Raw genomic sequence first — 15,039 nt, forward strand, 5'->3', positions numbered from 1 at the left:
CCTATTTCAATGGGAAAAGATTGACAGTTAAACAAATATGTATTTCTGCCTAAGAGTTTCAGAAGAATTACGGGAGTTACTTTTTTAAAGTTCTGACAAGTATGTATCAAGTATCACATTGTTTTTATAAGCTGATAGACAGTGTTTAAAATACTTTAAATTTTGCCCCATTATATTGTGTTGTTTTGTGTTTGTTTTTTGCAACACACGCAAAATTTGTTCATCTTGAAAAATTAGAAGTTCCAAGAAAGCAAAAATGAAAAACAAACCAAAAAAATCGTCTTTTATCTTACCACATGGATAGCCACTGTTAAGCCCTTGAAGTATATACTTTGTTTTTCTTTGCATACTAATATATACATCTAGGTGTTTTGTTTTGTTTTTTACAAAACTGGACTATGACATATACTTTTCAAAAAATTGCTTTTTTTCACTTCACAATATATAATGTCCATCTTTCCATGGAAATTGGTGAGACACATGATTGAAAGAGGGAGACTTGCAGATGGAGGGAAGGAAGTTCAATTTTACACCAGTTATAAGTGAAACCCCTTAAATAGAGCCACACACAAAAAAGTTAAAATTAAGATAAAAACGAAGTTCAGGTGGCAATAATGAAGTCAGGCAAACCAGCACCGAAGGCTGGACACGTTAGATAGGATAAGGACAGTTCCGTCTCGACTTCCAGTGCATGACGTCAATTTGTTTCGTACTCTCTTCAACTCTTCTATCTCCTGTGCTACCTTGATCATCTCCTTGCTCAAGTGTCTGCCGTGTACGTCCCCTTTAAATTGCGGGCGAGCGCGAGCCAGACTTTCCTTAAAGCTTCCTTCTTCCAGCTTCTGACTCCCCATGGCGCAGGGAGGCTGCTCCGTGGGAAGGTGCCCCTCGAACAGGTCCTGACGCGAGAGAGGCGCTCCTCAGAGATGGCTCCTCTGGCCACGCATGGCTCCTCGGCTGAGTGCTCCGCTTGAGGCTGCTCCTCGCCCGTCGTGGGCGCGCTCTGTGGCTGCTCCTCAGTTGCTTGGCAGGATTTGTCCGCGTGGGGAATGGCCTTCGTGGGCACAGTTTTTCAGACGAGACAAGAAAGGCAGCATCAAGTCAGCATATTTGATGGCTGGACCTCCATCCCGCCCTTGGCTTTCGCAACCTGCCCTTTCCCGATTTGGGACTCAAGTGTCCTCCTGCCTACGCTGGCTGAGAGGCTGGTGCCCGCTCGCCGCCTCCTTTCCGAGAGTCCGCCGTTTCTCAGCAGGCCTTGCCCCCAGCCTCCCCCCAGCGGCAAGGGGCGGTTGTTGGCGACGCCGACTCAGTTCCCACGGGCGTCCCCCCTCGCACCCCATCCCCGGCCCCTGCCCAACCATTCCCGGGCCCGGACGTCTCCTTGCCCTTTGCTCTCCTGCGTCCTCTCCTTGAGGTGCCCTGATGGGGATTGGGCGGGAGGAAGGGCTGGGTCACACTCACGCCCCATTTCTGAGAGCCAGCCGCCACCCAGGGGCCTGCAGTCTCTGGTTCCCACGACCTCCACCCACCCCTAGGCCTCCGCCATTCCCCCCATCTAAAAATCTGTCCTTTGTGGCCCCCTATCTCCATCCAGCAGTGCCTCTGATTTCTTTTCAGGCGGGATGTGGAAGCGATGGATTAGTTAGGAACTATTTCTAAGTGTCTGTGGCTCCCTCCCGGGATTGGCTCACTCACCTCCCCGCCCTAACCTTCCTTGTTCTGCACAGAAGTGCGGGCGCCGGTCTGGATGGCACAGGGAAATGCCTGGACTCTGCCATCCCCATCCCAGGGGGTGCTGGGCCCCACCAGCACTCACACCGATTTCCGAGGACCAAGGGGATTTCTGTTCTTTTCCCCTCGACCAAAGGGCAATAGGCAGAAAGTGTCTACACTGGCAAAAAGCTCCCAGAATCAGAGGGACTTGGACAGAAGTAGGGTCCTGGTTAGGTGAGGGCCACGTGGCACCACCAAGCTCAGATCCCATTGCCACTTGGACCCGTGGCCCTGCTGCAGCAATCGCCAATATTTCCTGACCCCCAGCGCATCAGGACCCTGATTCACCCCTCTGTTTATATTTGCCTTTTCCTGCTTACTGGAGACAGTCAACATCCAGACTTGGGCTTTGCTGCCTCTTCCTCTCAACAGTGTGCCCTAATGCCACCTCTCCCCCTCACTCTCCTGTCATTAGCCACCAAGGCCCATTATTTCCCCACAGTCCAGATTCTGCACTGAAATTTGACTATTTCTCCTTAATTAGTCAACCTTAACTGCCATATCTCCCACTTTAAATCCACATCCAGAACTCCAGTATGCCAACGTGGGTTCTCTCAACATGGTTTGCAGCTCTCCTCACTTTCATGGGAGATAAGCTTTCATTTTTCCATGACTTAAGAATTGTATTTTTTTTTGGTAAGCCACCAGACCTATATCACAAATAGAAGCTCCAGTCTAAATTGATAATCATTCTGTTCTAGAACTTTAGAAAGAATTAAATATGTAAAGTCTATAACTCTGAAAAGACTGAATACTTTGAATTTCATAAATCAAGATATACATTTGTGCATGCACACACACACACACACACACACACACACACACACAGGTCCTTAACCATCCCTTGGTGTTTCTGGTTGAGAAAGTTTATATTAATTCATTAAGTCAGTAAGTATTTGGGTCATGGGGCTGGTGGAGCCAAAAAGATAGATTCAGTGCAGACATGCATTAAACGGTGCAGTAATTCTGTTGATCACACACCAGATAGTAGAATTAAAATCATGCTAACATTCTCAATTGTCATTACAAGTATGTATTTTGGGGTCTAATGGTGTTTTATGATCTTCACTCTCATGCCTGCATCTCACCTACTCACAATAGCCTGTTCACTACTTAGTCATGCGGGTGCCCTTCCTTCCAGAGAGCAGAAATACCTCACCTCTCTGTATTTTGCACTTTCCGGGTAGGTGGTGATCAGATCTGTGAGGATCTTAGGATTGCTTTTCTCAGATATTGGCTGACCATCTAGTAAGTTTCCAAACAGAAATCCACATGTGAAATTTTCCATTTTGTTACTTTTTGTCCAACATATAATATACTTTGTGCTAGGATAGCACAGACTGAGGAGCCACTGAGCCACTTTACCCACAGGTGTTGTAAGGTACCAAAACCTACAGAATTAATATTAATATTTTAAGAGGCTAGGAGAACATTTTATTAATTTGGGTTAAGGTGTGCAGAGAAATTGTGAGAATAGTCTCTGTACTGTGTGATTGGCATAACCAGGATGGCCCTTGGCATTGTATGGTAAATACAAAGGAGAGGAAAACATGGATTCCCAGACATTCCACCACACCTGTGGGGAAAGGGGTGAATGGCTAGCCAGGTGCAGGGAGAGAAAAGCCAAAATAAACCTTTTCTTATAGCAATGAACCATTTGCGGGTATTTGTCCCCACGGAAACTACCTCTCCTATGTAAATGCGTGTAGTTAACATGTGTGACTCTGGACAGAGAGATAGCAGATGAACACTAGATAATATGCGAATGCCTTTTAATATGTAAAAAGATATCTTTCTGTCATTGCGTTGACTTGTAAATTTTGTTTTCTCCAAAATAATGTATGGCTTACAAATTGAACGTGGTCCTATCATGTTAAAGGACATATGACTATAACCAATAGTGGTAAGGGGCCCCTAATTACAATTTTTGCTTCTGAACTTCCCACTTACAAAACTATAAAAACTAAGTAGAACAAAGGGCCGGCACACTCCCTCAGACCATTGTTGGAGTTGCTGCCACTTGGCCAAGCTAGACAATAAAGCCTTGGTGTGTAATCGATGGACTTTGTTCGTGTTTTCAATGTTTCAGGTCCCTCTGGATTAGGCTTAACACAGACAGATACTAGTTCACCTTTATATCTTTTCTGTAACTGTTACTTTTCACTATACTTTATTTTTGTACCAAGTCTTCTCTTCATTCTCTGTATGGTTTATTTCCAAGAAGAGCCAGCCCCATTTCATTCATCTCATTTCTATTCTTTTTTTTTTTTTATAATTTTATTTTTTTAATGGGGTGACATCAATAAATCAGGATACATATATTCAACGATAACAAGTCCAGGTTATCTTGTCGTTCAATTATGTTGCATACCCATCACCCAAAGTCAGATTGTCCTCTGTCACATTCTATCTTGTTTTCTTTGTGCCCCTCCCCCTCCCCCTTTCCCTCTCCCATTTCCCCCTCGCCCCCCCCCCCCCCGGAACCACCACACTCTTATCAATGTCTCTTAGTTTCACTTTTATGTCCCACCTACGTATGGAATAATGCAGTTCCTGGTTTTTTCTGATTTACTTATTTCACTTCGTATCATGTTATCAAGATCCCACCATTTTGCTGTAAATGTTCCGATGTCATCATTTCTTATGGCTGAGTAGTATTCCATAGTGTATATGTGCCACATCTTCTTTATCCAGTCATCTATTGACGGGCTTTTTGGTTGTTTCCATGTCCTGGCCACTGTGAACAATGCTGCAATAAACATGGGGCTGCATGTGTCTTTACGTATCAATGTTTCTGAGTTTTGGGGGTATATACCCAGTAGAGGGATTGCTGGGTCATAAGGTAGTTCTATTTTCAGTTTTCTGAGGAACCACCATACTTTCTTCCATAATGGTTGTACTACTTTACATTCCCACCAACAGTGTATGAGGGTTCCTTTTTCTCCACAGCCTCTCCAACATTTGCTATTACCTGTCTTGCTAATGACAGCTAATCGAACAGGTGTCAGGTGGTATCTCATTGCCGTTATGATTTGCATTTCTCTAATAGCTAAAGAAGATGAGCATCTTTTCATATATCTGTTGGCCATTTGTATTTCTTCCTGGGAGAAGTGTCTATTCATATCCTCTTCCCATTTTTTTTATTGGATTGTTTGTTTGTTTGTTGTTGAGTTTTATGAGTTCTTTGTATATTTTGGATATTAGGCCCTTATCTGAGCTGTTGTTTGAAAATATCATTTCCCATTTAGTTGGCTTTCTGTTTATTTTGTTATCAGTTTCTCTTGCTGAGCAAAAACTTCTTAGTCTGATGTAGTCCCATTCATTAATTTTTACCTTCACTTCTCTTGCCTGTGGAGTCAAATTCATAAAATGCTCTTTAAAACCCAGGTCCATGAGTTGAGTACCTATGTCTTCTTCTATGTACTTAATTGTTTCAGGTCTTATGTTTAGATCTTTGATCCATTTTGAGTTAATTTTTGTACAGGGGGAGAGACTGTAGTCCAGTTTCATTCTTTTGCATGTGGCTTTCCAGTTTTCCCAGCACCATTTATTGAAGAGGCTTTCTTTTTTCCATTGTGTGTTGTTGGCCCCTTTATAAAAAATTATTTGACTATATATATGTGGTTTTATTTCTGGACTTTCTATTCTGTTCCATTGGTCTGAGTGTCTATTTTTCTGCCAATACCATGCTGTTTTGATTGTCGTGGCCCTATAATATAGTTTGAAGTCAGGTATTGTAATGCCCCCAGCTTCATTCTCTTTCTTTAGGATTGCTTTGGGTATTCGGGGTTTTTTATAGTTCCATATAAATCTGATGATTTTTTGCTCTATTTCTTTAAAAAACATCATTGAAAGTTTGATGGGAATTGCATTAAATTTGTATATTGCTTTGGGTAATATAGCCATCTTGATTATATTTATTCTTCCTAGCCAAGAACAAGGTATATTCTTCCATCTCATTATATCTTTTTCGATTTCCCTTAACAACGGTTTATAGTTTTCATTATATAAGTCCTTTACATTCTTTGTTATGTTTATTTCTAAGTATTTTATTTATTTTTGTTGCAATCGTGAAGGGGATTATTCTTTTGAGTTCGTTCTCAGTTGTTTCATTTTGGCATATAGAAAGGCTATTGACTTCTGTATGTTAATTTTGTATCCTGCGACCTTACTGTATTGGCTTATTGTTTCTAGTAGTCTTTTTGTGGATTCTTTGGGGTTTTCGATGTATAGGATCATATCATCTGCAAAAAGTGATACCTTTACTTCTTCTTTTCCGATATGGATGCCTTTTATTTCTTTGTCTTGTCTGATTGCTCTGGCTAGAACCTCTAGTACCACATTAAATAAGAGTGGAGAGAGTGGACAACCCTGTCTTGTTCCTGATTTAAGGGGGAAAGCCTTCAGTTTAGTGCCATTTAATATGATGTTAGCTGATGGTTTAACATATATGACCTTTATCATGTTGAGATATTCTCCTTCTATACCCATTTTGTTGAGAGTCTTAAACATAAAATTGTGTTGTATTTTATCAAAAGCCTTTTCTGCGTCTATTGATAAGATCATGTGGTTTTTGTTCTATTTTTTGTTGATATGGTGTATTACGTTAACCGTTTTACGTATGTTGAACCATCCTTGAGATTCTGGGATGAATCCCACTTGATCATGATGTATTATTTTTTTAATATGTTGTTGTATTCGATTTGCTAGTATTTTGTTTAGTATTTTAGCATCTGTATTCATTAGAGATATTGGTCTGTAGTTTTCTTTTTTTGTGCCATCCTTGCCTGGTTTTGGTTTGAGGGTTATGTTGGCCTCATAAAATGTGTTTGGAAGTATTGCTTCTTCTTCAATTTTTTGGAAGACTTTGAGTAGAATAGGAACCAAGTCTTCTTTGAACGTTTGATAAAATTTGCTGGTATAGCCGTCAGGGCCTGGACTTTTATTTTTGGGGAGGTTTTTAATGGTTTTTTCTATTTCTTCTCTACTAATAGGTCTGTTTAGGCTTTCTGCTTCTTCTTGACTCAGTCTAGGAAGGTTGTATTGTTCTAGGAATTTATCCATTTCTTCTAGGTTGTTGAATTTAGTGGCATAAAGATTTTCATAGTATTCTACAATAATTCTTTGTATATCTACGGTGTCCGTGGTGATTTCTCCTCTTTCATTTTGGATTTTGTTTATATGAGTTCTTTGTCTTTTTTCCTTGGTAAGTCTTGCCAAGGGTTTGTCAATTTTGTTGATCTTTTCAAAGAACCAGCTCCTTGTTCTATTAATTTTTTCTATAGTTTTTCTGTTCTCTATTTCATTTATTTCTGCTCTGATTTTTATTATCTCCTTTCTTCGGCTGGTTTTGGGTTTTCTTTGTTCTTCTTTTTATAGTTCCTTAAGGTGTGCAGTTAAGTGGTTCACTTGTGCTCTCTCTTGTTTGTTCATATATGCCTGAAGTGATATGAACTTCCCTCTTATCACTGCTTTTGCTGCATCCCATAGATTCTGATATGTCGTATTGTCATTTTCATTAGTCTGTATATATCTTTTGATCTCTGCACTTATTTCTTCTTTGACCCATTCATTTTTTAAAAGTATGTTGTTTAGTTTCCACATTTTTGTGGGATTTTTTTCCTCTTTTTTGCAGTTGAATTCTAGTTTCAAGGCTTTATGATCAGAAAATATGCTTGGTACAACTTCAATTTTTCTGAATTTGCTGATGTTGTTTTTGTGGCCCAACATATGGTCAATTCTTGAGAATGATCCATGTACATTGGAGAAAAATGTATACTCAGTCACTTTGGGATGAAATGTCCTGTAGATGTCTATCATATCCAGGTGCTCTAGTGTTTTGTTTAAGGCCACTATCTATGTCTTTGTTGATTCTCTGTTTGGATGACCGATCTAGAGCCGTCAGCGGTGTATTGAGGTCTCCAAGTATGAGTGTATTTTTGTCAGTTTTTGTTTTAAGATCAATAAGTAGCTGTCTTATATATTTTGGTGCTCCTTGGTTTGGTGCATATATATTAAGAATTGTTGCCTGACCAGGCGGTGGCGCAGTGGATAGAGTGTCAGACTGGGATGCAGAGGACCCAGGTTCGAGACCCCGAGGTCATCAGCTTGAGCACAAGCTCATCTGGTTTGAGCAAAAGCCCAACAGCTTGAACCCAAGGTCGCTGGCTCCAGCAAGGGGTTACTCGGTCTGCTGAAGGCCTGCAGTCAAGGCAATATGAAAAAGCAATCAATAAACAACTAAGTTGTTGCAACGAAAACCTGATGATTGATGCCTCTCCTCTCTCTCCATTCCTGTCTGTCTGTCCCTGTCTATCCCTCTCTCTGACTCACTCTCTGTCTCTGTAAAAAATAAATACATTTTATATCTTTGAATATATGTATCCTGATTTATTGATGTCACCCCATTAAAAAAATAAAATTATTATAAAAAAAAAAGAATTGTTATGTCTTCTTGATTCAGTGTCCCCTTAGCCATTATGAAATGGCCATTTTTGTCTCTGAGTACTTTTCCTGTCTTGTAGTCAGCATTATCCGATATGAGTATTGCTACACCTGCTTTTTTTTGGATGTTATTTGCTTGGAGTATCGTTTTCCAGCCTTTCACTTTGAATTTGCTTTTATCCTTGTTACTTAGATGAGTTTCCTGTAGGCAGCATACAGTTGGATTTTCTTTTTTAACCCATTCTGCTACTCTGTGCCTTTTTACTGGTGAGTTTAATCCGTTTACATTTAGTGTAATTATTGACACTTGTGAGTTCCCTATTGCCATTTTATAGATTGCTTTCTGTTAGTTTTGTGTCTTGTTTGATCCTTCTCTTTCGTTTTTCTATCTTTTGTTTTTATTTGGTTGTATTCCATACATCTTTCCTCTGTTGCTATCTTTTTTATCTCATGTGCTTCTGTGGTGGTTTTTTCAATGGTGGTTACCTTTGAGTAATGAAAAGGGTCCCTACCCTGTTCATTGTAGCGAACTATTTTGTGAGTACTTTTGCACTCCATTGTCCTTTGCTACTGTTAATCTCCATCTTCTCCCCCTCTTTCTTTTTGTTCTTGTCACAGTTTAAATTTGGTTTTATTGTGTTCTTCTTGGAGCTTTTACTTGTGGCTCTGTTTTTTTTTTTTTTGTTCTTTGTATCTGATTGGAGAACCCCCTTTAGTAATTCCTGGAGTGGGGGTTTTCTGAGGATAAATTCCCTCATCTTTTCTGTATCTGTGAATGTTTTTATTTCTCCTTCATATTTGAAGGATAGCTTTGATGGGTATAGTATTCGTGGCTGAAACTTCCTCTCTTTCAGGACTTTAAATATTGGGGTCTACTCTCTTCTAGTTTGTAGAGTTTCTGCTGAGAAATCTGATGATAATCTAATGGGCCTTCCTTTATATGTTGTATTCTTCTTTTCCCTGGCTGCTTTGAGAATTTTTTCTTTGCTGTTGGTGTGTGCCAATTTCATTATGATATGCCTTGGAGTAGGTTTGTTGGGGTTCAGAAAACTCGGAGTTCTGTTTGCTTCTTGAATTTGAGGCTTTAGTTCTTTCCACAGGCTTGGGAAGTTCTCATCTATTATTTGTTTGAGTATGTTCTCCATTCCATTTTCTCTCTCTTCTCCCTCTGATATACCTATTATTCTTATGTTATTCTTTTTGATGGAGTCAGATAATTCTTGTAGGGCTACCTCATTTTTTTTTTATTTTTGAGTCTCTTTCTTCTCTCTGTTGTGCCTCAAGTTGCTTGTATTCTATTTCACTAATGCTCTCTTCTATCTGACCTGTTCTATTAGCTAAGCTTGTTACTTCGTTTTTCAGCTTGTGAATTGAGTTTTTCATCTCTGTTTGATTTGTTTTTCATCTCTGTTTGATTAGTTTCAATTTCCTTGGACATATATTCTTTGTGTTCATTGAGTTGTTTTCTGAGCTCCCTAAATTGCCTTTCTGTGTTTTCTTGTATATCTCGGAGGATTTTTAGGATTTCTATCTTGAATTCTCTGTCATTTAGCTCCAAGGTTTCCAATATATTAAATGTTTTCTCCATAGATTTTTCCTCATCTAGCTGTGTTACCTCTCTTTCTTTTGTATCCATGATATTCGATTTTCTCTTCCTTAATGGCATCTGAGGGTGGTTTTGTTGATAGTATTAATGAGATTTAATAAAGAATAAAAAGTTAAAAAAAGAAAAAATCAAAAAGAGTTGTTTTTTTTAAAAAAAATTAATAATGAAATAAAGAAAAATAAAATAAAATAAAAATTAAAAAAAAAAGAAATTATTCCCCCCCCTCTTTTTTTCCTCTTCTCTTCTCTCCCCTCTTTCTTGAGAATATCTTGTGGTGAACTGTGAATTATAACAAACAATGCCTGTAATGGATGGCCTGAATTGGGGAAAAGTAATAAAGGGGCAAAAAAAAAGAAAAAAAGAAAAGAAAAAGAAAAAAGAAGGGGGTATGGACCCACAAAAAGCAAATAAGGAAAAAATTTGGGTCAAGAATAAAATGATTTTCTTTTAGGTGTTGGTTGACTAAGAGTTATGATGAGAGGAATAAGAGGGAAACAGGAAAATGGGGGGACAAATTAAAAAATTATTCTTGTATTTAGTGGAACAAGAACTAGATAAAATGGAGAGCCAGGGATGGGAGCACTGCTAGTGAGTTAAAAAGGTGAAGTAAAAACCCCCCAAAATGCCACAAACATAAGTTTGAGTCCCAGATAAGATAATTTGTTTGTTATTGAGGTTTGAATGAGAGGAGATGTAAAGGAGAAAGGAAGAAACTAATATAGAGGGAGAAAAGAAAGAGAGAGAGAGAAAAAAAGAGGGAACCACTAAAAGAAGAAAAAAGAAAAAAGAAGAGAGAGAGAGAGAGAGAGAGTTAAGGGTTTTGGAGTGCAACCCTCATAGAGAGAAAGGAAGAGGAGAGAAAAGATAATGGGAGATGTAACACTTATAGGTAGTGTAGTTCAAGGAGAGGAGAGAGTAAGACTGGCAGATAGTTAGTCGGCCCAATTGGAGGAGGAAAAGAAATATCAAGAATGAAGATAAGAGAAGCTAACGAACAAATATAATAAAATGGGATAGGTTATAAAGTCTTCAGATTATTCTTGATTTTGAAAGGTTATCTTCTTGCTTTTTCTTTTCTCTCCCTCTTCCTGGTAGGTGACTCTGTACCCCGGGGTCTGCCCCTTTGGCACGCTCAGGTGGAGGTTTGCAGTTGATAAGTCTCTATGGCAATGTCATGTATTGTGCTTTAGTCTCGTTGGCAGTTGAGGCTCATTAGCATTTATAGGCTCCGACAGTGAGAGAGTCCGTGTTCCTGGAGCCTTTCTCCTAGTCTTTCCTTCCTCAATTAGTAGCCTGATAATCCAGCTATGGGGTTGCTGCTGCCTCTGCCTGGATAGTAAGAGGCTCAAAGAGCTGGAAACTCCCCACTCTATTTCCACTCAGCACAGGGCTCTGGGTAAGGCTCAGTCAGTCAGAGCCGCTAGCATAATCAGGCGGGGTTTCCGCCCACTCAAAGACCTCTGGCTCTGCCACTCTGTCCGGTAACACAAGCGGGTGCCCACTTCCGGGGTGCTTGGAGGAAACTCTCGCTCACTATCTGCGCGCGCAGACCAGGATATCCGGCCAGCAGTCTCACGCTCTGAGTGAAACCCCCAACCACATGGAAAAGTTCCAGCGTTGGAATTGGCTCTCGCTCCGTCCCCATGCGTGGCTTTTGCAAGGCGCTGGGGCGGCCCGAGATTCCGCTTTGGCCCACACAAAGGCCCCTGACTCTGCCCCTCTGTGCGATAACACGGGCGCGCACTGACGAGGCACTCAGAGGAATCTCTCGCTCACTATCTGCGCGTGCAGACCAGGATATGAGGCCGGCCATGTTTCCCTCTGAGTGCAACCCCCACCAGCACGGAAAATTTCCACCATTGGAATTAGTTCTCACTCCCTCCCGTGCGCGGCTTTCCCAGGGCACTGGGGCTGCCCAGAGATTCTGCTTTCGGCCCACAGAAAGGCCTCTGACTCTGCCTCTCTGTGGGGTAACACGGGCACCCACTCCCGGGGCTTAGGAAGAAATCTCTCACCCACTAAGTGCGCATGCGCCGACCAGGAGATCGGGTAAAATGGCTGCCCCGCTTGTCTTTCTTTGTTTGGGTTTGGCGCAAGTGTTAGCTTGTATTGCCCGGGTTGCCACAGGATCAGTTTTTCCTCGGCTTGGATCTCCGTGCCACAGCCTGGTTCGGCCGTTTGTGCCGCGGCCTGTATCTATTCACCCCCTTTACCCGCCTCAGTTTCTATATTCACAGTTACCAGAGAAAGCCGCCCTGTTTAGGTTAGTGAGGAAGGCGGAGCATTTCTTACTCCCTATTTCCTTCGGGGTTTGACTATATATTTAGCCAATTTTTCGCTCGACCATACCTTCGGGTGTATTGCGAAGCATCTGGAGGCTCCAAGTATAGGTTTTTCTGTTTCTGGTTGAAGATCTTGTTGAGTTTTGGGGGAGATTTATCGGTATCGCTTCCTACCCTGCCATTACTCTGACGTCATCTCTCTATTCTTTTTCTTTTCATGAAAAGGTACCCTACTGAAAATTAAGACAGTTCTAATCATTCAGAATATTTTGTTGTTGTGTTGTAAAGTAGTGTATCTTAATTTCGTGGGTTTACGTAGAGACACCTGTAAGGACCAAGAGAAGATCAGAAAATAGGCAGGGCACTAATGGAACAGGGAACTTAAGGGTTACAGGCAGGTCCTGCTCCTGTTCTGTTAGGAATAACATGCCCAAGGTTGTTCAAGAAGCAGAGACAGATAGGGACCCTGTGAGGCTGAGAAAGAAAAAAAAAAAAAAAGAAAAGACAAACGTTTGCATTCTATTGGTTAAAAGACCCTTATCAGAAGTTTATGTTTGGAATTCACCAATGAGCTAGACCCCAGCCCCTGTTGCTATGCTATGTACAGCCCCTTAGCAAATAGGTTACCGCCACATCTGCTTCTGTATTAAGCTTGCTTGCTTAGCTTATAAAACGATTTAGCTGTGAGCGCTAGGTGCAATTCCCATCTGCAGCTCCTTGTGAGCACAGTGTCTCCGGACACCTCGGGAATTTGCCCCTGCGCAGGTAAAACTGGCCAATAAAGTTACATCTATACTCTTGAAGGTCTCCGACGTTTGTTCTTGTACCGGTGGATGTTACATCTCTGGGGGCTCGCCCAGGATTTCCCTTGGTGGAGTTTTTGGTCGGAGACTGGAGGGACAGCTTGAGCTGAGTAAGTACTCTTTGAGGATCCTCATTTGGTTTTGTTTTTGAGCTCCGGAGCATATAAACCTGAGGTAGTAGGTGGGACGCCGCTGGTAATCTACCTAGGGCTTTCAGAAAGGGACGCCGTTTTCTGAAAGGAATTGTTAACTCTAGGAGTTAACATTAGAAGTGACCGGTCACATTAGGAATTTCTGCGCTGCGTTTTGTCTGTGTGCGAATGCCTGAATTGAGTGTGAGACAATCTTTTACTCTAGCCTTTTTGCTTATTGGTTGGGGTATTTTGATAATTGTTTTGTTAATTCTTGAAGGTTTAGAAGCCGACAAAGCAGGATACAGAAGAATGGGACAACAAGAGTCTGTACCCAGTTCTCCACTTGAGTGCCTGCTAAACTTTTCTGATTTTCAGAAAAGAGCCCAGGGGTACGGAGGGCCACCTTCGGACCAAGAGACCCTCCGGACCTTGAGTCAGTTAGAATGGCCCGCCTTCAACATAGGGTGGTCCACTGAGGGAACTTTTGATCTTCCTATTGTGTTTGCTGTTCGAGCTATTATCTACCAGGTGCCCCATCCAGACCAATATTTGTATATAGATGTGTGGATTGATATTGCCACAGAGAAGCCAGTGTATATCAGAAAGTACATAAAGAATGGCAAGAGAGAAGGGCAGTATGTGTTATTGCAAGTAACCAGAGGGCAGGGAAAGGCAATAAGAAGGAAAAGGAGAAGACCAATTCCCCGGTACGGTCCACTGTACCGTCATCTAGAATTTACCCTGTCTTGCCTGAACCTCTGGATGATCCCTTAGACCAAGGGTCCCCAAACTTTTTACACAGGGGGCCAGTTCACTGTCCCTCAGACCGTTGGAGGGCCAGACTATAAAAAAAACTATGAACAAATCCCTATGCACACTGTACATATCTTATTTTAAAGTAAAAAAACAAAATGAGAACAAATACAATATTTAAAATAAAGAACAAGTAAATTTAAATCAACAAACTGACCAGTATTTCAATGGGAACTATGCTCCTCTCACCGACCACCAATGAAAGAGGTGCCCCTTCCGGAAGTGCAGTGGGGGCCGGAAAAATGGCCTCAGGGGGCCGCATGCGGCCCGCGGGCCATAGTTTGGGGACCCCTGCCTTAGACCCAGTAAATTTCCCTCCTCCCTATTGGCAGCAGGGAGAATCTGATTCCACACAGCAGGATGTGAGTGGATTTTTGAGTCCATCACACACCCGAGGAGGGGCGATATATTCGCCTTCTCCTTTGGCGGGAGGTGCCGCCATCTTGCCTTTGTCTCCTCCGGTGGGAGGTGCCGAGGGGAGCGCGGCCATTTTACCGCTCCAGGAAGCGCTGCCAGCACCAGATGCTGGTCCACGAGCGCCCCCTGGCTTCATCTATGTGCCTCTTCCACCAGTGATTTGTACAACTGGAAGTGGGAAAATCCTCCTTTTTCTGAGAAACCGCAGGGACTAATATCCTTGCTTGAGACAGTTTTTAGGACCCACCAGCCAACGTGGGATGACTGCCAACAGGTCTTACAAACTCTTTTTACTTCAGAAGAAAGAAATAGAATAATGAGAGAAGCAGCAAAGGCAGTTTTAGAGGATGGGGGAACGGATGGGGAAGTCAAGAATGTCCTTCCCAAACAGCCCCCAACCTGGGACCTGAATACCTCAGGGGGAAGGGAAGCACTCTTCCAGTATCGCCGGGCTCTGTTGCGGGGTTTAAAAGCAGCAGCCAGGAGACCCACTAATTTCAGTAAGGTAAGTGAGGTTATCCAGGGAAGGGAAGAATCCCTCGCCGCGTTTTTAGAGCGGCTAATGGAGGCCTACTGGGTTTATACCCCTATAGATCCAGAAGCTGAGGAGAATCGCAGGTTAGTAAATATAGCTTTTGTGACGCAAGCTGCATCAGACATTAGGAAGAAGCTTCAGAAATTAGAAGGATTTGAAGGGAAAAATAGAAGTGAGCTAATTGAAATAGCTCAGAAAGTATATATAAATAGGGATTACTTAGAACTAG

The 15,039-nt window shown here is 41.8% G+C and overlaps 1 protein-coding gene across 1 annotated transcript; it reads right to left on the reverse strand.

The window, feature by feature from the left end:
• Window positions 1-651: 651 nt before the first annotated feature.
• TCEAL1 (transcription elongation factor A like 1) lies at window positions 652-14,348 on the reverse strand. The gene is given in 4 exon segments (XM_066357823.1): window positions 652-698; window positions 701-913; window positions 916-1,054; window positions 14,250-14,348. Coding segments are annotated over 4 exon segments (498 nt in total).
• Window positions 14,349-15,039: the final 691 nt, after the last annotated feature.

This window comes from Saccopteryx leptura, chromosome X (genome assembly GCF_036850995.1).
Source record: "Saccopteryx leptura isolate mSacLep1 chromosome X, mSacLep1_pri_phased_curated, whole genome shotgun sequence".
NCBI classification, from domain to species: domain Eukaryota; kingdom Metazoa; phylum Chordata; class Mammalia; order Chiroptera; family Emballonuridae; genus Saccopteryx; species Saccopteryx leptura.